The following is a 26692-nucleotide window of genomic DNA, read 5'->3' on the forward strand; positions in this document are numbered from 1 at the left end:
CTGTGTCGTGGACGTTCCCGTCTGCTGTTTCAAGCAGGAGATGATAGGATAAGATTCGTTGTTGGGGCAGGCTTAGGAAGGAGGATTGGCATGGGGAAGTCTGGAGGCTGAGTGAGGTAACATCTGGCCGGAAATGTTGAGAGTGTGGATGGGTCCAGGGGTGACCACGGTTGTCCTGGAGACCGCTCAGAAACCAGCCACTTGGCCCCATTGCAGTCTCTGACCATCCTCTCCCGTGCTCCTCAGTGCCAGTTCCTTCCCAGCTCTCGACCTCAGTGCTCCTCTGCTGGCGTCACCTCCCTTCCAGCCTGGCTCTGGACCCTTTTTCCTGTTTCATTTCCTCTTCCTCCTCCCCTTGTACCTCAGGCGTTTGTGGCAACAGGCCCCGCGCCCTCCTGTGAGCTGCTCCTCCCCACTGCTGCCGTGCTGCCTCCTTTCAGAAATGCCTTTTCTGAATGTTCATACTCCTCATCCAGGGCCTCACCCAGAAGCCTTTCCCTCGCGACTGCCTCAGGCTGCCTCAGTCCGTCTCCAGGCACTTGGTGTGAAACTTGATTCCAGGATTCAACCTTGTCCGTCCTCTGCTGTCCCAGCCCTTGTCCTTCCTGCCCCTGCAAGAGTCGGAGATCTCTGTCAGTAGAATCTGTCTTACTCCCAGAGTCTGTGATTCAGTGACTATTAGATGTTGAGTTAATGTTCTGATTCTCTAACGTGGTTGTGTATGTATGAATCCTAGTGTTAGAAGCCTTAACTGCTGTTTGTTGTTTGTGAACAGGTTATGGAGCCCCAGGGGAGGGTTGGTTTAGATTGTGTTCCGTTGGCGTGGCCCCAGTTGGGCCGTAAGAGAACAGTACAAAGCATTGCATATATGATAGGTCTTTTTTTTTTTTAGCTTTGTATTATTTTAATTTAAAGCTTATTTGGAGGTGTCCCTGTGCCAGTGTCTGCTGGTGCTGTCACATTATTTTCAGTTATAATTCCCTGCAAGGGATGCTCTCAAAACCTGAAACTTGGATTCACTGGCCTGCCCGTCACCACCCTGCCTGGGAGCAGCAAAGCTGAGATTTGAACCCTTGTCCTTCAGCCCAGGCACGCCTGAGCTTACCACAGCTGCTTTGATTTTTATCATCTTACAGATGTTACTTCATTAAGCTATTAAGCCTTGCTTCTGAATACTAAAAATATTTACACAAATTCCCAGGGGCATTTATTTGTTTGGCATATTTTTGACTGCCCTTTGTGAAGATTTTCTGTCCTGCATATTAAAAACAGTATTTACTGAAACAGCTTTATAGTATCAAAGGAAACTTTTCAGAATTATACACAATTCTACCATCCGAAGACAACATGAATTTTATATTTTGTTTCTCTCTAATCCAAGTCCATTGTGAAGAGCAGCCTTTTATCAGAGAATGTGAAATAAAATAACAGTTTTTGTGCTGTCCTGGTTTTGTCTTTGTCATTCTCTTCGTTTCTTTCAGCCATTGTTCACTTTTGAGCAGGGCTTGACGCCTCTTTCCCTGTGGTGGGAGCTGTGCTGGGCTGCCTTTCTTCCTGATGAAGGAGTTGTTCTGGCTTCCCGTGGAGGTGTTTGTTGTTTTCCTTTCTTCTCTCTTTTTTTTTTTTGAGGAGATGGGGAGTTCAATATTGAGAGAGAACCCCAGAAATGCCAAAATGTGGTGGTTTTTGTCTTAATTCATGTGACTTACTTTGGGTGAGCTACAAAGCAAACCTCCAGCCACAGATGAAATAGAAGGCCCTCCTAACTGAAATGTGCCCACTGAGCGTTAACATTCCCTGGGTGACTGAGGCTTTCCCTAAGCGTGCTGTAAGTGAGAAAATGAGTATTTCGTGTAAATTCTCATGTTTTAGTGAAAGTACCAAGTTTTTTATTATGAAAAATAAAAAGAGAGCTTTGTAATGGATCTTTTTTTTTTTTTTTTTTCCTGAGTTATTTGACAGTAAGAGCTGGAAGCTACAAATTACCCATAAGACAGGGGTGTCTAAATTTTGTCTACCCACGGGCCTATTGGTGACTAGCCAGGCGCCTGAAGGCTACTCTTAATTTACATGGAACAGAAGACACCTGTCTCGTCTTGCGCATCTCTTAACCTTCTGGCACAGCTCCTTGAGCATCGGGTCCAGGAGCCTCCTCGCTGAGGGCTCGCCTTCCTGAGGGTTTGCTTAAGAGAAGAAGACATCAAACGCCTCATGGTGTGGCCCTCGGACAGCTTCTGTCCTAAAACCTATCTTGTGAGGAGGATGCCGTCTGTAATGATAGCTGTGTTCATCCGGTAGCTTTCCCGCTTGCGGTGCCGGCAGCTGTGAGAGATCCTTTACTGATAGAGTCTTTGCACTGCTCTGAGGTGGTTGCCATCATCCTTGTTTTATGAATGAGGATACTGAGGCTCAGAGAGGTGTGCCGAGGTCACACAGCCTGGAGGTGCGTGGTCTGGCTTGGGAACCCCGGGTCTCTGTGGCTTTTCCCCCTTGGCTTGGTTGTTGCTGAGTGGTGTGTGGCAGGTGGTTCAGGCCAAATGTGATTTGATCCATTCTCAAAAAAAGAAAAATGTACCCCTTAGGTTTCATTTAATTATTTTCTTCTTTAAGAACATAATTTGCGGGAGACTGCAGGTGATCGATGAGTGGAATTGTGGAAAACTGGGCAAGATTTTTTTACTTTTCTTTATTAAGAAAGGGAAAAGGGTTTTGGTGTTCTTTTTTTTAAATAGACAAAATGTGGGTTCTTTTAATTCTCAGATTAATTAGCTTATTCTTTTAACTTGCCAGCTTTTCTTTATTAAACAAACTGAAGTACTGTCAGGAGAAGCTTGGGGACCATCTTTTGCTATTAGTTTGGCAGTGCTCCTTGTAGCTGCATTGGCAGCGTATATAAAATTTTTATTTTGCCCACTTATTCACATAGAGAATTAATATGAATGAAATTTAAAGCACGACATTCCTGGAAATGAGGCCCTTGGACAATTTAAGAATACTAACTTAAGGAATAAACATTGATATGCACCATTAGGGAAGGCTTTGGGTCACTGCCAGGGCCGTCCAGGTAAAATTCTCTCTCCAGATGAACTGACTATACAATTTCCTAATTACTGGAATGTACCTCTTAAGTCCCAGTTTACAGAGCCCCCTAGCAATTAAAAAGATTCGTGACAGAGTAAACATACCAGATGTCTCACCTTGTGGGCAAAGAAGAGTCTTAGAATTAAGTTGGAACTTAGGAACATCAGTAGGGAATTCAGACCTACCGTTTTTCTCCATATTTTTACTCTAAAGTGCAACCTTCACGCAGGCATTTTATTACCTCCACATGACTCGATTTTAAAAAATTTCCTGTGCTATGTATATCAGACCAGTGCACTACAAGATGGCAAATATTTCTTCCACATTAATTTTCAACTCTGAAATCAGATGTGAACTCTGATTTAGCACTGTATTTAGTTCAGTGGCCTGTGTAAAAGCCTTCTCAGAGGGCACATACTTGACCAGAGCTAGTCATCTAACCTCTCTGAACTTCAAACCCCTCGTTTCTAAAAAGAAGCTGACTGACTTTTTTTTACTTGATATCACTGGATCATTGGGACGCTGCAGTATCACATGTGTGAACATGCTCTGTAAAGCACTACATGCTTTCCCCTGCACATGTGCTGTGGCATCATTTTTCATTTTTCAAGGTAGGGTGGGGTTGTGAAAAGAGCTCATCTTTGTAGTCAGACTGGGTTCAGATCCAAGTGCAACGTTGATTAGCTATTTGAGCATTGATTTCTCCTTCAGGAAAATGGAGGTTCTAAGGTCTGTTCATGGGAAATGTGAGGATTAAGCAAGGTACCACATGTAAAAATCTTTGTGTGTGAAACATCATTGGTGTTTGGTGCATGGTGTTTTGATAATTTTTGTGCTAACACATTCTCTGTGTGCAGTTCTGTGTACTAAGATTTTCCTGGCAGTTTTTCTTGCTTTGATTAAATAAGATGAATTTCAGAAGATTTAAAATGTGTGATGCATGGATTTTATGTCTTAAAGTTTATACCACTATGGGATGCCAGGAATTAAGTAACTGAGAACCAAAAGCCCATGAAAGTTGGATTATGCATCTTGATTTCCTGGTTGTTGCAAAGGTGGTACTAAGCCAATAGATGGTGCCGTTATGTTAGGAAATGAGAAAATATTTACTTCTACAATTCATCATGTTTCAGGGAGTGTAACAGAGCCAGTCCTTGCTGGTTCTTCATCTGTTCTGATTAGTGTGGACTTTGTTCTTGCTTCTGTGTAAAAAATATTAAATGTTTCTTTTTTTACGTCAAGTAGTGAGGTATTGAATTAATATTAGGATGCTCTTCCTCTTGTTTTTTCTACTCTTGACATTTTACCACGAAATCTTTTGTAGTTTGAATTTAGTCCTTAGTTTACAGCCAAAAAAAAGCCCTTGCCAGGGGTACATTTCAGAAGTTAAATGCATTGCGCACAGTTTTGAGTCCTTTGCTTTAAACCCTATTTCAGAGAGACTGAGGTTAATTATTAATTAGTTCATCTTTACCTGCTCTTCTTTCAAAGTTGGCCCTACTACAAAATGTACTCTCTTATTCTTGCTAATATAACCTAGTGCTTGGTCATCTTTACTTCTTTATTGGACAGACCAAGAGGAAAGTCATTTTATATATCAGAAGACTTTTCATGTGGAGGTCATATAGTTAGGGATTTGCTGGCAACCAGATCTACCATTACTAGCTGTGTGGTTTTGGTTAGGGTCCTTTACCTCTGTGATCTTAATTTTTTGTTTGTTTTTCATCTATAAAATGGAGATAATACAGGTGAATAAAATGAAAAAATATGCAACAGTGCTTTTGCACATTTTCCCTAGTATATAGGCTTTATTATTCACCCGAGGCTCTGTGGACAAGATAAACCTTTACCTACACTTAAGATTAAGTGTGTTTTTATAAATTGTTAAACTCTGTGGTCCTTTGTCCTTGAGGGTTCTGAAGGACAGGGAAACTTGGGAAAAGCCTGCAAAGGGATTAACTTGCAATTTGGGAAGCTGTTTTGAAATGTGGACCGGCGTAAAGGTGCCTTTGAAGGCCTGTCAGCTCCGACTGCCTCAAGCTCCCATAGCGGGAGAGGGAAGTGTGCGCCCTGCGGTCGGCGGTGCTGAGGGGCAGCTTGATTCCTGGCAGGGCCTGATGAGGGTGGGAGCCTGATTAGGAAAGGCAGTATAATTTTAAGGTAATTTTCATCCTCCGTCTTATCCTTTCAACATAGAGTTAGTTGACTACTCTGAGTTTTCTGGCCTTAACACATTGTGGTATTTCATTGAAATACATTAATAAAACACAACCTTCACTTTTTAGGCCTGAATGCCCCAAATGCTAGTCTTTTCTTAAGAATAAGTGTTTATAGCCTGTCAGGTCAGTGAGACGTTGGCAGTTACAGTTATAAGAAAAATCCCCTTTCCCTTTAAGTGGTGTTTAAAATGATTTACTTAGAATAAAATTTAACTCCTTTTTTACTACATTACATTTAGAAAAGGAACTGCATTTCTTGAGAAATTACTTTCTGAGTGAAAATGTTGTTGGATGCTTTAAAATCTCTTTCCTAGCATATTAAATGCAATATATATATTTTTTATTCATTGGGGATAAAAGATTGACTCTGACATTGAGGTACATTTGCTGATGAAAAGGAAGCATTCTTTCCCCTCACGAGGGGTTTAAATGTAATACTCAGTGCTTACTCAGGAGTGAAAACATCAAATTAAACTGTTTATGCTGACAAAGGACGATTATGGATTTCCGCAACCCATGCAAGATTGTCTGATTGCTTGGCCTGCCTCTCCACGAAGCTTTTGGCCAAGATAAGTCTTGAAATGGTTTAATTATAAGTAATGAAATGCATGCATACAATTAAACCATTTCAAGTCAGTGTCTGAGTTTTCCCAGGCGCTGAGAGGAGTCCCACTGCTCTCTAGTGGCTGAATGTGTTCCCCTAGCACCATCATTGTTTTATTTTCACAAGTCAGCTCTTCACACTTTGTCGGTGTTGGCCTGCAGAGCAGGCACCAACACCAGGAGACCAGGCCTTGTAGACCAGAACAGGGTGAAAAATGATCCCAGTCCATGGGTCTGTGAAAGCACCAAATTTTGTCCAGGATGAGCAGCCAGTTGACTAACAATGAGCAGGTGTGAGTAAGCGCTCTGTCAGGGAGAGTTGACACTGATGGATGAGAACGTTCTCTGCCTTGCTCCTTTATTGCTGCATACATCTTACACCCTGGCAGGCCACAGTGGCAAACAGGTCCTTGGGTGCTTAAAATGGACTGCTTCTTACCAAAAGGAGCAGCTTTCTTCCTGAAAAGATCTGGTTAAATTGATTTGGGGGGAAAGCAGTAGAAATCCATTTCCTGCTCCTCTCAGAACTTCATGGGAAGAAATTTTAAGGACCTTCATTTCTATTAAAGCTGCCAACCCTGAGACTTGTTGAGTATGATTGTCTAAAAGAGCCCCTAGAGAATAGGAACCTTGTCCTAGAGTATTTGTAATAGTTTGCTCTTACTGAGCTTTTTACTGTGTGCCAGGCATCCTGTCTTACACGTGCCATCTCGTTCAGATCTCAGCCAGCCTATGAGGAAGACATGTTCTGTCATCCTCCCCTTTGTGTTGGGGAGGCAGCCAGGGCAGTAGGGCTGCTGTCCTGTCGTTTCTGGGGCATCATTCACCTTGTCTTGATGAGGTGGTGCCTCCTGGAGCAGTTTGGCAGCCCTGCAGGGCTTCGAGGGCCTCAATGAGGTGCTGGGGGAAAGCAGGGAGGAAGCGCAGAGCTGTGCACGTCCTGTGCATCTGTGTGTCCCGGAGCCTGCCACCCAGTGGGCACCTGGGATGGTTGGTTTGAGACAATGAGTGGGGAGTTTCACCTTCTGAAAAGTGGATGGGCTAGAGCCACCAGTGAAAGTTGCTCAGTCGTGTCTGACTCTTTGCAACCCCATGGAATTCTCCAGGCCAGAATACTGGAGTGGGTAGCCTTTCCCTTCTCCAGGGGATCTTCCCAATCCAGGGGTCTAACCCAGATCTCCTTCATTGCAGGTGGATTCTTTACCAGGTGAGCCACAAGGGAGAGCCACCAGACCTAGGTTTGAATCTCGGCTACCCTTGCTGACTTTAAATTAGCTGAGCCTCACTTTCCTTGTCTATAAAATGAGGAATTACCTGTACCACAGGAGTTTAGAGTCAGGGACAGAAAAACCCTTGGTAATTTTTTTCCCTTCCCCAATGTGAGAATTTATGAGCCTAGACATGATTAGAAAAAGCAGATTTCTACCTGATGACCTTTTGAGAGTTTGACTTGAGAGAGCAGCAGGTTTTAGAAAATTATTTGTCTTTTATAGTTTCTTCAGCATGTCTAATAAAATAGATTCTACAATTGCTGGGTTTAATTTCGTACTTTTAGTTAACCCTGACATGTTTAAAAGTATAATCTCATGTTTTGTTTTTTTTTTTAATCCCACTGTCCTTAAGCCATATTAGTGTGGATGTTTTTTAAATATATAGAACAGGTAAAAGCAGTATCTCAGTAGAATTTTCTCGATGCATTTTGAGTTTTGTCCTGAGATGGATTGTTCTCTTAGAAACAGGTTCAAATTGAACTACTAAAGTAATGCTGATAAATTAAGATCAGAAACACCCTTAGAGGGTTTACAAAATGGAGAGTAACTTCACTGTTTTATTTAATTTTTTTGAATGGGGCTATTTAAAAATAAATACTTTGGTACTTGAGTAGTATTGGTAAATAGTGAATGGCATCTGTTTAATCATTTAAAACATTTAACTAAAATCCAAGTCTCATTTGAATTTCCAAGTAAAACACAAATTAACTGTATCCAGATGTGTGTTAATTGTTCTGCTGAAATCTAAGCAAAAAGTTAGAAAGCATGATTTTGGGGCTAAGGGAGTTAAGAAAACTGGAGCTGTTTTCATGCTTACTTGCTAATCTTGATTTCAGGCATTTGGGTTTGCAGTCTGAGAGACAGCATGATGAACAGAAGCCATGTTGGACACTTTAGATTCAGACGATTGGGCTCATGTTCCCAGATTTGCTAATCGTCTGCTGTGTGATCTGGGCAAGTTCCTTGTCTCCAGGATTCAGTTTTCCTTTCTGTGAAACGGGGCTGCACTTACCTGCCATGTCTGAGGAGCATAAAAAACTCTTGTGACTGTGCTTTGAAGTTTAATAAACACCAGGTCCACTGTGTCTGTTGGGGTCTGTTTAGTAAGTTGGTTGTCACATGGCAGACTTCTGGATAAGTGAGATCTGGCTTGGTGCTGGTATCCTCAGAGGACTTCATTGTTAAGATGATTTTACCTCTTTTTAAAAGGTGTTGGTGCCTGTCCTGAGGAAGCCCTGCTAAGGACTGGTAGAGAGACATTGTGTATTTATCCATCTGTGACAGTTGATTGCTGTTGTTCATTGGGACTGTTGATTCCTGCATGGGTTGACCTGCAGGCCCCTCTCTGCAGATTTCAGGACCAAGCTGCCTGCTGCTGCTGCTACTACACAGCAGGACTGTGACAGCCGGCAAGGTCTTGGTCTTCTGGGATGTCTTTTTTCATCCCTTCACGATGTCGAATTCTTCAAGTGTGTATCTTAAAAAATTGTAAGTGATACCTTGTCATTGAAGGAAAATAAGAAAACACAAGTAAGCAAAAAGAATACAGCGCAACTCAGAAATAAACATAATTTTAAAAACTTTTCTTCCACGTGTGTATAATATGTATTGTATAAGCATATCTGTTAATTTTGCTTCAGAACATGTTTTTCCCTCAGTAATATTGTATTATGGACATTGCCAAAAATTATTGTTGTGTTTAATCACCATGTATATGAATTTGTTTGTTTTCCCTATCTCATGATTGTTGGTGCTGGACCTTTACATTGACCTCCAGTCTTTGTTGTTATTTTTTTTGTTTTTTATCGTCTAAACTGTGATCAAAGTGTCATTTGGGTTGTTACTATTTATTTCTTTTGGATTTATCTCTAGCAGTAGAATTGCTGGTTTGGTGGGTACCTGTAGCTCTGTGCTTTCTGATTGATGCTTCTAAATTGTGGGTTAAAAAAGTTCTATTTGTGCTTCTACAAGAATATATTAGATTGCCCTTTCTACTACATCTTTGTCAGCACTGGGTATTATTCTTTCTAATGTTTGCTAATCTAGAAGTCAAAAAAAAAGGCTATTTAGTTTCTATTTGTATTTATTTCTTTGATGACTAGTGAACTTGAGCAGTGTCTCTAAATGTTTATAGACCTCTTGTTTTCTTCTTTGTAAACTGCTGTGTCATTTGCTTTGTTGGTGTATGAGGGTATTATCTGTGAAGTCTTTAATTTTTAATGCCCTATGTGTCCCACATATCTCTGAGTTTCAGGACTCACATTTTACATTGTTTACAGATGCTAGTCTTTTTTAAAGCCAGTGGCCTAAATGTTATAAGACAGATACTTCATTTTGAAAGAATGGCTGGAGATGTGACCCTTGTGGCATTTGTGCCTGAGCCCCCTTTTCCTGGAGGTCTGCGTCTGGGTGCCCCATGGAGTCATCCTGAATGTCTGTGGGTGAGTCAGGCCTTGGCAGAGGTGGGGAGCAGACTGTGCTTTCCAGCGCGTCTCTTGAATCCTTCTGATGAACACCAAACCCGGACAGCCAGGTGGCCGCAGTGGATGTTGCAGTGCAGAGCCGTCTTGTCCCCCGTGGACGATAGGGTGGCGTTGTGTACCCTGACCTCCATCCCGGTCTCTCCCTACGGCTGGCTGCCGACTGGTTTGGGAGGTGGTGGTTGAGCAGGTGGGTGTGTGTGGATGACGTGGCAGAGCTTGGGAAAGGACAGTGGATGCAGAGGTAAGTCAGTAACTAGGTGGCCATCTCAGCATTGTGCACACCGTCTCTAAATGCCAGTCCCTGACTTGTACCTGGTTTTTCTGATTTTTTAAAGAGCTCTGTTCTGGAAACAACACTGGCCACTCAGTAACTGTGGGTGGGCTGACAAAGGCAGACTTGGTGGAGGTTGCTAAGGAGCACCTACCTGGAAACTACTGAGGAGACAGAGCTCTGGTGGAAGAAGGCAGAAATCCAGGGAGGGCATTTCTCTCCTGAGAATATCACAGAGCTCAGACCTGACTGGGATGTATAATAGGACATGGTTTTGTGGGTTTAAAGTGCTTTTTTCCTTTTGAAAATTGACTTGCTTTAGATTTGATTTTGTCTTATATTCGTTTTAGTATGGTAAATTAGGTAACAAATGTTCCGTTTCACTTTATCAAGATATTTACTGCTGTAGTCACTCTTTCAGGGCCCACTATTTCCCCAGCTCCTCCATTTGAACAGTTGTACTGAAATCAGCCCAGTCTAATTCAGCAATTTTTTTTTTTAGTGCTGACTGTGTGCCAGGGACTGCTAGGTCTGGGGGATGCAGCTGTGAAGGGATGGACAAGTTGGCAGAGATGAAAGTGATCCACTCTCATCTCTTAAGATGTGGTGTGGTGCTTAAGAAAGGCTTCTGGGAAAAAGTCATCTCTCAGCTGAGGTTGGACGGGTGTCTCCGAGTTCTATGGCTTGTGAGGGGCAGAGGGAGGAGCATGTGTCAAACATAGACTTGAAGTGGTCTGGACATTTAAGAAATTATTGTCAGCTTAGTGTTGGTGGGGTGTCAAGTGTGTATGGATATTGGGGAGGTGGGGGTGGCCGAGGGAGCCAGAGACCTGATCGTGGAAGGTCATGCGTGTCTGCTTTGAGCTGTATTGTGGCCTGTAGAACTTTCTGTTTGAGAGAATGACATGGGGTCACACCTGAGACAGAAATCCTGGCCTGTGCCTGTTAGTCCTGTAATCCTATACAGGAAGCTTTATTACTTCACTGGGTTGTTATGAGGATGACAAAATGATAACATCAGATGTGTGGCCCTTGGTGGGTGCTCAGGCAGAGGCTCTTGTTTCCTGTCCTTGGCTGCCTCCTCTCTCCTGTTAGAGGAGTTGAGGGCAGGCCTCTCGTCCCTTGCTCCTAGACCCCTTCCTGCACTTGTGGACAGTGTAGGCCCTCTGACATCGGTTTCCTTCACCTGACAGTGCCTGCTGTCTAAAGCAGCGCCCCTGTGCCTGGCCCACTGCCCCCTGGCTTTTCTGTTTGTTTATTCCTTGATGGGAAACCAGGCCGTTCTGACTAATTGTCTAAGGTGGCCTTGCTTTTGGAGTAAAAAAATGAGAGGGTTTTTCCTTCCGAGGGATTTTTGCCTTGATTTTGGGTATGAGAGTAAGAGGTTAGTAGGTTTGATGCTGAAATAATTGGAATGTCTACAGATGTTATAATGGTTTATAGGAAAAATGGGATAAAATACTTAAACATTTTGTGAGTCAGATGGCTGCCTTATTAACATGAAATTTGTCTTGATGGTTTATTGTATATAGTTTTAAGTGGCATTGAAATAAAATCTGGAAAACTTGAATGAAATTATATTTAAAAAGACAAGTCTCACTGAGTTTACCATCTTTTTTCTTTTTAATGGCTAGCTCCTTCCAGTTCCTTCCCCTGGATGCATTGCCTTGAAATTATATGAGGATTTGCATGTTGTTCTCTTGCCATTTTGTGTGATTGCAGTCGTATTTGAAGTTCTGTCTTCTTTCTTCTGCATAGCAGACACACAGAGTTTCCTAGAAACCTGTTGACCACGTCAGTGCACTACATTTCCTGACATTTCTGTGTATTTCTGAAAAGGGGGCGCCAAAGTCCTCCTTTCCTAAAATGCTAGGACCAGGAGCTAATTTGCAAGTGATTGAGAAATTGTTTTTAGTGTTGAATTTCCCTTTCTTTTCAGATATATTTGGAGTCTGCTTATCTTTGATCTCAGAGGAAACAGCATCAGGCAGTTTATCAAGCTCTTGTTTTCCTGAAAGCGTCTCAACTCTGTGCACACGTGTGTGACACCTGTGTGTGTGTGTGTGTGTTGGGGAGTGTGTGTTGGGAGTATGCTGTAAGTGGAGAAGCAGAGGTACAGCACAGTAAGGGTCCCTGTGTCCCTTCTGTGTGTGCCTCTCCTACGCCTTCCAGCTCTGAACATCACGGTCAGATGAGAACGTGAGAAGTATCCACTCCATTGATAGACTTTCTTTTCTGCGAGTTTAGGTTTAGCATGCACTTTCACTTAGAGAGAGTTTGTCTTCAGTACTGTTTCTCATGGAGAAAAAAAGCTTTTGATAAAGGAAGAATTACTATATTGGGGAGGGAAATATTTTTCATGTCTTAAAATTTTAGATGAAGCTAAGCAGAAGGAAATATATGTGCTCAGGAAAAGTAAGAGTAAAATTAATTTACTGTGAAACTGTCAAAGGGAGGGTGGCCCAGGAGAAAATACAGAGCTTGTATCCTTTAGGGAAAGATGCCTTTAAGGTCAGTTGAGTTTTTCCTTTTACAGTAACTGATTACAGTTTTCCACAAATGTGTTAGTTCTTAGTAAATAGCCATCTTTCCCCTGTCTTTTTCCAGCATGTATTTCTGGCCTCTGGTGCGTGTATCCTTGGGCTCTTTGCAGAGATATTCTTGGACCAGGCTGGGAAAGAAGTATTTTTTTCCCTGTGGTTTCCTTATTTGCAGTTTTCTTGTTTCTTCGTGATAGTTGTCCTTTGTTTTCCACACGAAACCAGCTTGTTTTTTACTGTGGAGTTCGAGATTGGTTCTCACTCATGCCTTAAAACAGGAACTTAGGTTACTTTTCCCCCTGATCCTTGAAACTCAGAGTAAATGTGTACGTCTTAAAGCGCTGGTGGACTTTGACTCTGTTTTCCAGGTTTTCCAGGACACATAGACTATGAAATTCCAAGGCTGGGTTTTGGTAAATTTGGGTAGATATATCTAGTTTTATTTGGGCACACTAGTTTTATATCTGTTTAATTTCTGTTTCCTTTCCAAAGGGCTTTTAATATCTCTTCAGGTTCCTTTTTTTTTTCTTCTTTAAAAGAGGAGAAAAAAATTGTGAGAGGGGAAATGGGGTTGCCTTTTGCTCCCAAAGCTTAAATGAATAGTCATTGCCTGTAATGCCGTCTACACTCGTCGCTTCCCACTGCTTCAGATGTGATGTATCCGGTGCTGTGAAGGTAATGATCCTCAACCGCAGCAGTATTCCCTAACAGGAGCATCTGTCATATTCATCGGGATTACCATGTTCATTGATTTGTGTCTGTAAATCTGCTGTTTCTACCCTTTAAATTTGATCTATAATTGGACCTCCTTAAATGGTTCAGATAAGCTAGTCTGTATTTTCTCAATGCAGCAATGCTGTCAGCTTCTTCTTTTTCATTATACATTCAGCAGACTTGATAAAATCAGCAGGACACCTCATTTGAAACTGTTTAATCGCTGCCTTTTTCCTTTGCTAAACCATTGAGGTGGTCAAGCGGTGTACACAAATCATTTTAAATAGAAAATATGGTTTTCTCTGTGACCCAGCTAAATAGATAGTGTTATGCAAAACAAGTTAAAAAGTAATAAATGCCAAAAAAATCTTCTAATTGGAGTAAAAAATTGTGGGCAACTCTATCCTCTCTCCAAAAGTAGAGTATCCTGAAATATTGCCAGAACCCTGTAAAGACAAGATGATGGTTTTCTAAAGATTCTCTGGTTTCTGAACAAAGCAAGTTTAAATTTTCCAGTGGTGCTGAGCTGCCTTTTGCATCCCTTCAAAGGGAGCCCATCCTTATTTGTAATGCCTTTACATCCTGCTTTTGTAGGGAGAAATTTGCTATCTGTTAATATCTATGCAGCATAACCTTTCAGCCATTTGCTATTGTGATAATAAATTTTTGTTTCTTTGTCTGTCATTTTGTCTACTCAGCTGTTACTCTTCAAAGTACAAACTAAAAATAATAGCTCTAAATAAATGCCACATAATAAAGTGTTTTACAGATGTAGCTGGAATAACCTGGTGGCTGCAACGTGCAGTCCTATTACCATTGCTGGTGCTGAGTTTCTTCCCCGTGTGTCAGGGCGACTCTACCAGGGCCAGCTCATTAAAACAATCTCTTCTTTCTAACTGGCCTGGTATTTAGCGCTATACCCAGCAGCCTGCCAAGGCACAGTTGTGAAGCAGAGAGTCACAGCACAGGATATATGAAATTAAGTGGCATTCACTTTTTTGAACAAATACAAATTATCCATAACTTCATTTTCTTGCTTCAGGACTTCACTGTGAATAATTTACAGTTACTCCTGTGAGTAGGTTAGAAGTGGGGCCAGTTGCAGGTTCACCTGAGATAGTGGTGAGTGAGACCCCAGGCTTCTGAAGAGCAGTGTTTGCCTGAGTGTTGTGGCCCTGTCATATTACTGTTTATACTGTGCTTGACTGTGACATTGGGTGTGTGTTGCCATTTTTGCTGCCCCACAGTAAGCTTGAGAGGGAGAAGCTGAGAGTTGTAAATATGCTAAGTAAACACGCATCTTCTCTTCCCTATAGGTTCGGGCTCCTTGGCAGCGATGGCTGTGTTTGAAGATAAATTCAGGCCAGACATGGAGGTATGTAAGTCCCTACAGTTTTATTCTCTTTCAGATGATCTTTCTCGTATGTTGGACATTTGCGAATTGATCACTGATTCCTCCAAAGTTTGAAGAGTACTGCTGCTGTTAGTTGGAATGCTCTTTGGCACAGGTAGTGTGTTTGCTGGGAAGACTGGTTACTCGGGAAAGCTTCACTTTGGAGTGGCCCTGCCGGGCTCTCCCTCAGCCTTGGGGAGGCTGCACTGTTGACTTTTTCCTGCTGGCTTTTGGGCTGTCTGGGCGTCGTCTTGACTGTAAATGTGTGACAGTGTAGGATGTTTTCTTATGCACTATCACAGTGTCTCAAAACAACAGGTTTTCTCACTAAGAATAGAGTGTGTATGTCTGTACATCCTGTCCCACACACCTGGCCTGAAAATGAGGGCAGTTTGAAAAACCCCTTAGAGCGTTCTGCATCTGGCAGAGGATGGGGACAGTACCCTGTATGTAGGGTCTATTCTCAGAGTATGGTATGTCTCATGTCTCACATACAAAGAGATCCTTTTATTTTCTTGGGTAATGGGGAGGGTGGTATCTTCTGAATGACATTCCACCTGTGCCTGCTTTAATGGTAGATGTGCCCCCCACTCAGCAGACCCCCCAGATCTCCAGGAGCAAGGCGGCCTTTGACTGTCAGTTTTGAGGCGGTGTTGCACGTGCTCGGTTACTCTGTGGTCCCACATTACCCCTCTCAGTGCTTTATCCTCGCTGCTGAACCAGCTCGCAGCCACGTTACGTTCTGAAGGCAACCCTCATTATCTGCCCTTGTTTTTTTGATAGCTGTTAAATTTTTTCATGGAGAGTATCAACTTGTTTTCAACAATTATTAGGCTGTTTTATGAGTGGTTTACCCTGTTTCTTAATGTGTAGGTTTCTGCTGTTCCTGCTTTTGTAGTAGTATTATGTAGACACCAGAGGGTGTTTCTGGGAATTACTTTTTGATACTACTTTTTGCCTAATCATCTTTGGAGAAGGTTGCATGTTTAAAAAGTTTTGTCCTTCTGTAGAGCTCATTGTCAGCAGTCTCGAGTGTCCTTGGAGCCCTCATCTCAGGTTTGGGCCACGTGCCAGGAGAGCGGAGGATGTAGGGCCATGGATGCTGCCCAGCCAGGACAGGGTCTCCTGCCAGAAGCCACTAACCAAACCCTTGGTGTGTTGAGGAGAGCACACATAAGTGACGTGGTCACTGATGGCTGCTTTTCTTTCCTTCCTTGGATATCTGCAGGAATTAAAGCATGTGATTAAAGATAGAATTCAGCTAGGTATTTTGTTCTAGAAACAATAGTCTTGCTCCAATTAAGAATAGTAAAAAGGTCTAGGTATCAACTGTAAATGAGATTAGAATTCCTTTCTCATTTCTCAATGTGAACATTTATTCCCATATCAGCATTATTTTCTGTTTGGGTTCTTAAGTATAGAGGAAAAATAAGGTATACTCGGTCACTTAAAAAGAAAAAATGATCTCCTAGGCTTCAAACTAAAGGAGAAGAATTCCTAAGTCTCCACAAATCCGTTAGAATTAGCACAGGTACAGGGAGAAAGACTCTGATGATTTTCATTGAGAAAGTCACCTCAGTAATGTCAAGCCCTCCTTTAAACCACATTAATCTTTTCAAATGTTCTTGAAAGCTATGTCTTTTTCCAATTGATTGGGACTTCCATGTGTTAAAGAAAAATGAGAACTGCAGAAAAAGTTGAAAGCATGAGGTATATTAAAAGTGACTTTAACACTCTGCTAAAGTAATTTTATATCATTTATTTAGAGTTTGGAGTTGAAGTGATTCAAAGGCCATGAATATAATATTTCTGTGAGGGGAAATGTGAATCATCCCTTCAATAAAATTTCTGATATTATCAATCTGAAGAGTGTTTCTTAGATCAATTTTATCTGTAGTTCAGACCACTTCTGTATTAGCTGTGAGACTTTGAAACAGGTTGACCAAGTTCCCATTTCATATTGTTAATTAAATTTACTATTTCAAGGAGTGGTTTTTATTCTGTGAAGTTGTTGGAACTTGACACAGACCAACAGTCAACAAAAACCACTTTTATTAAGGAGAAGTTAGTAATGCCTGCTTCTCCAGTGAAGTGAATTTAAAAGTAAATAGAAGGCAGAGACAGTAATGTACTTTACAAATCTAAAAGGATGTTAATAGAAACTGAAATTATTGTGAAGACCAAGCAACTAACTCTGGTCACTCTGCTTTCTTTTGGTGAAGATTAAGTGATGTGGTTTCATTGGAAGCGGAGAGTGCTTACAGAGGTTGAGAGGACCCTGTTTTAGTGACTTTGTTGTGAAAGAGAGCTCAGCCAGGGTGTCATTCCTGGCTCTGTACTTGCATAGAACTCGTGGAAACGTTTGGTTTCAAATTTCCAAACTTTTTATTTTCCTTCTTTCCAGGGAGGCTTTCTTTCTGTGGCAAGAAGCCCTCCATAACTTCTCTTTCTTGCCTATTTTGAGACTACAGGATTGGATGACTAAGTCTGCTTATTTCCCTTCAGTAGGGGAAAGGATTCTGGACGTGTCTCAAACAGAAACCCAGGAGAGTGTTTCTGCCTCTCAAGTCTTGCATGGATTGCCAGGACAGTAACTGCAGTTCACTTCATAGAGAATTGCATTGGGAGGGGTCAGTTTTAGGCTATCATAATAACCAGTTGTTTGCCAAACAGTGATTTTTAGGCCAAACTCATGAAACAAACTCTTGGCTTTATTGTTAAATTAGAAAAAGCCCATAGTTTTTTTTTTTTTTTTAATTTAAACTACAGACCTGTGCCTTAGACAGTGCTGGATCTAGACTATAGTATTTATGGACTGGAAGTTCCTCTTTCCTTAACAACTTTTAATATTTTCTCATTGTCTTTAGCTGCACGGTCTGGTACGGTAGCCACCAACCACACGAGTCTGTTGAACACTTGAGGGTAGCTCGTCTGGACTAAGAGGTGCTGCAAGTAGAAAACACATCCTAGATTTCAGAGACTTGGAACAAAAAATTTTAAAATATATCTTGTTAGTAATATGGTTACATGTTGAAATCATACTATTTTAAGTATATTGGGTTAAGTAAAAATACCAATTTTTTTCACCTATTTTTACTTTTTAAAATGTAGCTACTAGAAAATTTTAAACTACATATATAATTCACATATTTTCATTGTACAGGGCTGGTCTTGAACTTGTCATTTGCACATTGCATTTAAGAGTTCTGCCATGTCTGGGTGCCACCTGTACTGTTAACTTCTCTTGAAAATTTTCTTTTTCATCAGCTCACTGTTCTATAAATTGAGTTATCATTTACACATAAGAAAACGCACAGAGATGAAGTATGCAGTACGATAGATGTTGGCGTTTGTAATTACCCAAGTAACCATCAGTCAGATCAAGACAGAGCATTTCCTTCGCTGCAGAAGTGCTCCTTTCCTGTCAGTTCCCTTTACTCACTTCCCTCCAGCCACTCTAGTTCACCTTTTTAATTTAAATTTATTTTTAAAATACAGTTTATATCCATGAAATCCTGGGTTTGATGTGCTGGTTATTTTTCCCCCTAAGACACATGAAAATGAGTGCATACTATTAATATAAATAAAAAATGTATTCATGTATCACCATCATGAGTAAGCCCAGGGGTATGAATATTAAACTTGAGGAAACATAGGTCTCCGTTCCTGCTCCACTTCAGCCCTTCTCGCCTGCTTGCTCGGCTTTGAATACAGCGTGGACTTGCTTGCGGACGAATCCTCGCGGCTTGTCTGCCAGCCGTGCTCGCACCTGTTTCCTCATTTGTTTGTGTTCCTGGGCTGCATGGTACACACCCGTCCCATTGTTTTATGGCTGTTTTCAGGGCCATCTCCCCTACTCACTGACAAAGGGAGACCCTTGAGGGCAGGGTCATTAAATCATCTCTCTTCTTCAGCTCCTAATGTTCAGTACACGTTTGTAGAATCGAGACAGGATAACCTGGAGCTAAGGCAAAGTCTGAGTCATCAGAAACCACCTGGAAAATGGAGGGGACTTTTTCTTCTTCCCATCTGGAAAGTGCTGAACCTGTGTGTGTGTGTGTGTGTGTGTGTGTGTGTGTGTGTGTGTGTGTTTTGAGATAACAGAAGAAGATAACTAGTATATTTTTCAAATAACACATAGTATTGAGGGCAGAGTCAACAAAGCAGACACCCTGTTAAGTACACAGGCGAGGTGAAGATGGGGCAAAGGGCAGATGCTCATTGGGAAATTCCAGGCCCAAAACCAGAACAGTGAAGCCCAGCTGAGATTCATAAATGCCTAGGATGGCCTCTGCTGTTTGAAGTAGTCTGAACCAATGACTTTTCGCGGGCAAAAGCCCTAACTCAAGGTTTTAGAGAAACTTCTGCTAACTGTGCATTTAAGGCCCACGAAAAACCTTTTAAGATTCTTGTCCAGTTGTGGCCCTGACACTGCCTCTCCTGGTCTTGGGATGCTCGTCTTCTTAGTTTTCTCCTTGCTGTTAGCCTGGAAGCTCTCTGAGGGCAGGAGCTGTTCTTCCTGTTGGCTGTTTGCTCACGCTTAGTATGGTAACTGATGTGTAGTAGGTAGTCTGCCAGTATTTGTCGAATGAGTGGGTAAAAAGGCATCAGAAGCAACTTTACTTAGGTGGTCCCAGATTTACCTTCCTTTGAAGCAATTTGATAACTTCACCTTCAGTGTTACCAGACTGATAAAAATGAAGGCATTAAAAAATTATATTACTGCTGGTAAATCTCATGCTTTGTTTTTACCAGCAAAGGTGCTTATTCAGACATAGTACCTATGTATTAGCAGAGGAGTGGGTCGGTTGTATTATTTTTTTTTAGGTGATGATGCATTCCGTGGAGCCATTGCCATAGGATTTTTTTTTCCATATTGTTAAGGCTGGCATAAGAACTGAGCCCCTTATCCTGGTTATTATCCACAGGCTGGCTAGACAGGAAATTAGTGATAAACACTGGCCTTCTGAGTCCACTTGCCAGTTAAGTGTAAGGAATTTGATCACTGTACCTGGAAATATGAAATTGGCTTCTTGTGAATCTGTAACTTGAAAATTGCTGAAATAAAAAATTTTATTTTAGGGTGGGGAAAGAATTAAGGAAATGAATCTGATAACTTAGGTTCATTTTCCTTCCATCCTGTTTCTTTGTAAGAAGGGATGTTTTCATTTGGCCCAGTGAGAAATTTAAACTCTTGAAGATTATAATTCATTAAAATGGGTAGAAGATGAATATTTAGTCTGTCAAGATCAATACTGTCCCCTCTTTGCGCTAATTGTCAGAAAGCGAGCGAGGGCCGCTGAAGGGTAGTGGTGGTGCGGCAGGACCCTCACATCACAGGGAGATGATTCAAAGGCAAACTGTCCTGCACCCTCTGGTATCGACTTGCAAATTAGCATCTGGAATCTAATTAAACAAGCTTAATGAAAGTAGCAGCTGAATGCTGCTGGAAAAGACAATCAGCTTTTTTCCCCCTCTCTGATACATATTCTGTACTATTGAAGTTGGTCACCAAACACATCATGTGAGCACAGTTAAAAAAAATTAGCATTTATTTGAAGAATAGAAACTGTTTTTCATTCTGTTATGCATTTGGCATGCTCCGGCGTCCCATGAGAGCCGTGCCACAGCAGATAGTGCACAATATTTATAAATCCGTGACAGGCAATAATAGCAACTTGAAAAATTCTTTTGCTAGAATCTCAAGTTGAGAGCTGCCAAAAGCTGAGAGGATCAGATCTGCAGTGGCAGCTGCTGTGCCCTACAGTTAGAATTCTAGACTTTGAAGATGCTCAACTTAAAGAAATGAAGACTGCAGGCTTAGCCAATTTTTGCAGGTTTCTAGAGCTCTGGCTCTCTGCCTTTTGAAGATGAGTTGCTGAAGCTTCTACCACTGCCTGAGGCATGCTAACACCAGCAGGATCTTTTTTTTTTTCCTCCAGTCTTAGTGTGTCTTCAGTTTTAAGTAGCACATGCTTAGTCAGTGCCAACTGTGATGGTGCTTTCTCTGGTCGCAATACCGAGGGATAAGCTCTTACCCTGTACCCTTCAGAGGGAGGCTGCGAAGATAGATGGTGACGTATACAAGTGCCACTTCAGCCGTCTGATTTATGGAGTCATATTTCATCACTCAGCAAGCACTGGCCTCTGGAGAAGCCCTTATAGATTGCTAAAGATGTGGGCTGCTATCGCCCTAAAGGCTTGTGGTTACCTCACAAACGTGATGCCAAACACCTAGCTATGGAGGAAACAGAATTAATCTGTCATTGCAGGCAGCTATAGATCCACTTTAATGAAAGAGTTGATACCAATATGGTATTCTGATAGCAAATTATAGAAGTAAATGCTTTTTTTGTGTGTTTAAGTCTAATAGTAGAAAGACACCGAAGTTTCGGATTTATTTGTATTTTGCAGATGGACAGTGATGTAAGAGAGCTGCATTATTTTGATTAAAAAAAAAATCTGTTCAGTTTGACACATAGACTGGTCCTGAAGGGAAACACAGAGCATGAGTTCAGTGTGGTCACATGGAAGGGGTCATGGGAGCTTAGGAGCTGGAGAGTTGGGCTGTGAGTGTTTCCACTGTACTCACTGCATGACTCTGGGCAAGCCACGGCCGGCACGCTTCATCTAGACGTTGGGGACCCAGAGACCTGTCTGTGGGTTGCTGTCAGGATTGGGTGTGGTCTGTAAAACACTTCAGATGATGGCTCACACAAAATTGGCTCTGAAATATGGCAGCTGCTTCTGTTTTTTTTTTTTTTTTTAGTAATTCAGTGGTAGGATACAAACATCACATAGCAACGACTAACATGATTATTTGTACTCGAGTCAGGCTTGATGATTTATAACATGGTGTAGATAGATCTGATTCTTCTTTTTCATCTGAAAGCTTAAAATCGGAGCCAGGCCTAGCTAGTGGTCATAATGGCAGTAGAAGAAGCCTCTTTAACACATAACACAGGCTGTGGAAGTGTTCACCTTTTTGCTATAGAGAGAAGGTATTGAAAACACAGCAGTTATAATAGCTGATGCTTTTTGAGTGCTTATGCTATGCCATGCTCTTTCTAACAGCTTTCTCTGCATTGTCTCATTTACTTTTCAGCAGTTGGGTGGGGTCTGTACTTTGTTATCCCTGTTTTGTTGAGAAGAAAAATAGGGTGTAGGGAGGTGAAATATCTCACCTGAAGTCCCACAGCCGGGCAGGTAGAATCACGGTTTGAACCCTGGTCAGTCTGGCCCCAATGCGATCGGTCACCGTGCTCTTCTGTGCTTTGTAGGCCTGTAATTCTTTGACAACAGAGTGGGGAAGACATCTTATTCTAGGTGAGCAGAGGTGTGGGCCACTCGGGCTATTCCTTTTCTCTGATGAGGTCTTGTGAAGATGGCAGGAAGCCAGATGAGTGTCAGAGGAGGTGTATTAACCTCTTTGGTGAGCCCAGCAAGTGGAAGGACCCCAGGGATAGAAAGAGACAAAGTTAGAAATATAGAGATACTATGAAATATAAGTAAGTCATTTGGCTGTGGAAGATTTTTTTCTCTTTGACTTTATCAAAATTTATTTTCACCTTTTAATTGTCCTCTCCTGGAAATATCCTGAGATTGTTTTTTTCCCCAAAGTTTTCAAGTATTTACAGAGGAGCTGTTTTTCTTTATATAGCTAATGTTCAGATGGCGTAGCCTTCTTCAGATTTAGTAATGAGACCAAAAAGCCTTTAAATATTGGTGAATGGCATTTGTCCATTTGAGGCAAATCATGAGTAGCTTGAACCAAAAATATAAAAAATAAGCAAGACTATCATATTTGAATAATGAGGTGTTCTTTTTACCCCAACTGCCAAAACTTTTTAATCTTCGTCAACAATTGTTCTGTCCTCCGTCTTATTTAGGTTGCATCTGTGCGACTCTGAGCTCAGGAGCCCTGACAAGCGGCATATGAATTCTGTATTCATTAGTGATCTTGATCCAAATGCCTCTGTCCCTGCCACAGGGGCTCAGGTGTGGAAGCTGCTGGCTAATCCCACCAGCTGACAGTCAGAGGTTTAATGACTCCATAGGAAGGTGACCACTCGCTGGGAGGTTTGCTGGCGGAACCCACACAGCAGACAATGGAGATCAAGGAAAACGATCAGTGTTTAGCCGAAGCACCTTCCTGTGTGACTTGAACCCTGCTAGCATCACACGGAGTTTTAAGTAAATGCAGAATTAAAAAAAAATACACTGACCCTTGATAGCCATCATAAACAGTGATTTGGGGGGGTGGTCTGTATTGATATTGATGGTGTTTAAGACTGTTTTGCTTTTAGCAGTTTAATAGATGTCAGCTCGATAAGCTGTACTTGACTCACTTTTCTAGGTTTTTAGATTTTAAGGTTTTGTTTGTCTGGGTACTACACTATCTGTTTAGGTGTCTTCTGTATCTGGGGGAAAAAAATACTTAAAGCCAGAATTCTTTCTTACAAGATGTTCCTAAGAATCTGTGCTGACATTTTTGTCTCTTGTGATCTCTGTAAAAAAAAAAATTACTATCAGAATGTGAGTTCTTTGACTGATGGGTGACGTGTCACTAGAGTTTTGACTTTTTGTTTTTAGGTTCTCTAGTCTAAAAATGTTGGATGCCTTATTATTTTAATAACAGCTTAATTGAGATAATATTTACATGCATACAATTCACCTACCATAAGTGTACAATTTAGTGGTGTTTATGTTCACAGAGTTGTACAGCTATCAGCATAATCAATTTTAGAACAATTTCATCACCCTCAAAAGAAATGCCATATTCATTAGCAGCCACTCCCTATTTCCCCTCAGCCTTCCCAGCCCTAGGTAACAGCTAACCTACTTTCTGTCTCTACAGACATGCATATTCTGGACATTTTCTATAATAGGAATCATTCAGTATGTCTTGTGACTGGCTTCTTTAACTTAAAGTATTTTTGTAGTATTTCATCTTTGTAGCATGGATTGATACTTTATTCTTTTTTGTGGTTGAATAGTATTCCATTATATGGATATATCACATTTTATTTACCCATTCATTAATTAATGGATATTTGGATTGTTTTCACTTTCTGGCCATTAAGAACAGTGCTGGTATGAACATTTGTGTACAAGGTCTTATGTGGACATATATTGTCATTTCTCTTGGCTGTATGCCTAAGAGTAGCATTGCTGAGTCATGTGGTAACTCTCTGTGTTTAACCTTTTGAACCAGACTGATTTACAATGTGGCTGGGTTAGCAGTGTGTAGAGTTTCTGGACATCCTTGCCAACATTTATTATTTGGCTTTTTGATTACAGCCATCCATCCCGGTGGGTGTGAGTTGGTGTCTCATTGTTTTGATGGATTCGTTATTGGTTAACAACTAATGCAGCTATGGAAATGTTGAAATGTAACTATTGAAACACTTGATACACTTCTTTATGCACTGGATTTGGGCAGTAATTCGGATGTGTGTATATTTGTTTAACTATTGAAAGTTCCGTTTTAGAGGCTTTCTTTCCCTGAGACTGTTTCTGTCATTTGCTTTTGGTCATAATTCCTGCTTATTGGCTTTCCTTAAGACCTGAAGCATTAGACATAGTAAATTGTGTCTTTGTTGTTAGATCAAAAATATATTAATTTTCCCCAGTGGTTTTCTCATTGTATTTAATGTGAAAGAAAAAAAGTTTTAAGAGATGTTAGAACCTGAAGATACAGTCCCTGGGGCCCTTATAGAATTACTTGTAGTAGAGTTAAAGACTTAATTTTAGAAATTAATAAATTTAAAGTTGGCCTTACGGTTCAGTGAGTGATTTGGAGAATTACTGTTCAAACCTTTGGACTAAATAATGAGGAGGCACTGTTGATAGTTTAAGCTTCTCACCAGAATCAGGTGTTTTGAGTTGATCCCTTTCTAAAAAGTGAGTTTGTTTTCCTGAATTTGAGCCCACTGGTGGGCCAGCTTTGGAGAGGCAAAAGAGGGCTTCTTGAGTTAAGGCTCCTCCTTTGACTCTTCTTGCTCATATTTTCATTGTATGGTGTTTTGCAAGGCACGTGGAACTTTTCTTTGGTCTTTCACATGATGACTCAAGAGCAGGGCTTTGCTCCTCACCATGCAAGAGTTTGGGGGAAGGGAATGGGAACCCACTGCAGTATTCTTGCCTGGAGAATTCCATGAACAGAGAAATCTGGCAGGCTACAGTCCATGGGGTCGCAAAAGAGTCGGACACTACTGAGCGACTTTCATACACACACAGACATGCAGAGTGTTGCTGGTGCATATGGCTTCTCTCCCTTTGATTCTCTAGGATTCCTAGTCTTCCTTGATTTAGAAATTGCCACTTGGCTGAGTCCTGCTTAATAAAGCATCAGTAAAGTCTAAAATTCTTTCAGTCCTTTCAGTTTAATCTCTTTCTTAAAATAATATATAGGTTCATAAAATTCTTGAAATGAGAATAGGATGCAGTAAAACAGAAAATTAGAGAGAGAAATGGCCACGTGGGGCAAGGCCTCGGGAATTCAAGAATCAACAAGTCTCAGGGAAGTGACCCTGTATAAAATTTGAAGGTCTCCATTTCTAATTCTTTGAAGAGTAATGAAAACACTGCATATGGTATACTTCCATAGTTATTGACTTTCAGAATTCATTGTTGATTTTTCCACCAAAAATATTTCTGTGTAAAAATTTTTCCATGTCTTCTGCTCTTCTGTATATGCACTGAATTTCATTTTCTTAAATAATCAATAATATGTAATCAATCAGCAGGTGCTAATTGGGTACCAGCTGAATGCATACATTTGGTGGTATAATCCAGAGGTTGTGTTGAAAGAGGCCGTTCTGTATGATGGTGGGAATTCTTTAAACAGCTATTGGCAAAGTAGATTGAAAACAAGGGATTTGTTTACTTGGTAGTAGATCAGTAATTATTTATGATGCATTTCTTTGGAGCAGGTGTTCCATTTGAGATGTTTTCACTTTACATATTTCCTGTAACTGTGAAAGGTGGGGGAAAATATACTATATAGGAGAAATATTTCACAAAGTGTGTTGCTTGCTACACCTGTGGCAAAGATCCAGCAGACAGAATGTAATTTCTCTGTGACCAGTCTCTTGATTCAGAGAGGCAAGAACTAAGGGAATGTTGAACAGAAATTAATGTTTGGTGATTTTCAACTACACGGGTGGAATTAAAAGGAAGATGTTATTGCTTATATATTTGGTATCATGGTATCAAAGAGAAACTTGACTTCTTTATCCATCTCTTTATCAAATTGAATTGCCTTTGCTGACTTGGGTCTCAGGGATATAATTTACGGTACTAAAAATGCTCGCTTTATGTGGGTTGTCTCTTTCTGTTACTTAAGCCAAGCCAGGATTTGGAATGTCACAGCTCCTTGGGAAAAGACATAAAAGAAGCTCTTTTATTTCTTACTGATTTCATTCCATTCTGGAAATCTTACTTTGTAAAAATTTTGAATCATAAAGGAGAAAATGCGAACACACACCTTCCACTTCTCCTGGTTGTATTTCACTGTCAGAAGTGAAGCTCTGTGTCACAAACTAAGAGGTCATCTGTGGTGGAGGCTTGCAAGCTCTTGAACAATGGATTTCTACTTTTCTTGTGTACAGGTTAGAGAAATATAAGAAATGAAATATAGGACTGAGTGTTACTAGATGGTAGCTTAGAATCTTATAAGTTTTGCCTTGGCAGGTAATTTGGCATAAATTGTTAATGTAAATCTGGGTTAGTGGTGAAGACGTTATTTTAGTAAAAAGATAAACTGCTGATTAATTCAGCATAGAACTCAATTACAAATTGAAAGTGTCTCTGCGGGACTCCTGGACCCTAAAGACAGCAGATGTTGAATTGATACTCCAGCATATTTCACGGTGGTATGAAATATTAACATGGTTTATTATACTTGTGTGGTGTGCGGTATCAGACAGGGGGAGGCGGTGGGCATGTGGGCGTGCAAAGCAGCCACACATTACATGTTCGTTAATGTACACTGAAGTGTGATTAAGAATTTGGGGGAAGTTTCATCTTCTTGTTTTTAAAAAATCAAATAGCTCTGTGGAAAAATTAAGTTTAAAATAACATTTGGAGCTAAATATTGAAATGTGGTACCGATGT

The 26692-nt window shown here is 41.0% G+C and overlaps 1 protein-coding gene across 1 annotated transcript in view; it reads left to right on the forward strand.

Annotated features, from left to right (window-relative positions):
• The window catches only part of PSMB7 (proteasome 20S subunit beta 7), a 57331-nt gene that overhangs the window by 13228 nt on the left and 17411 nt on the right, over positions 1-26692 (forward strand). Inside the window, exon 6 of the mRNA XM_005893063.2 lies at positions 14499-14557. Within this exon, the coding sequence (XP_005893125.1) occupies positions 14499-14557 (59 nt within the window). The remainder of the gene's footprint in view (positions 1-14498; positions 14558-26692) is intronic.

This window comes from Bos mutus, chromosome 11 (assembly GCF_027580195.1).
Source record: "Bos mutus isolate GX-2022 chromosome 11, NWIPB_WYAK_1.1, whole genome shotgun sequence".
NCBI lineage: Eukaryota > Metazoa > Chordata > Mammalia > Artiodactyla > Bovidae > Bos > Bos mutus.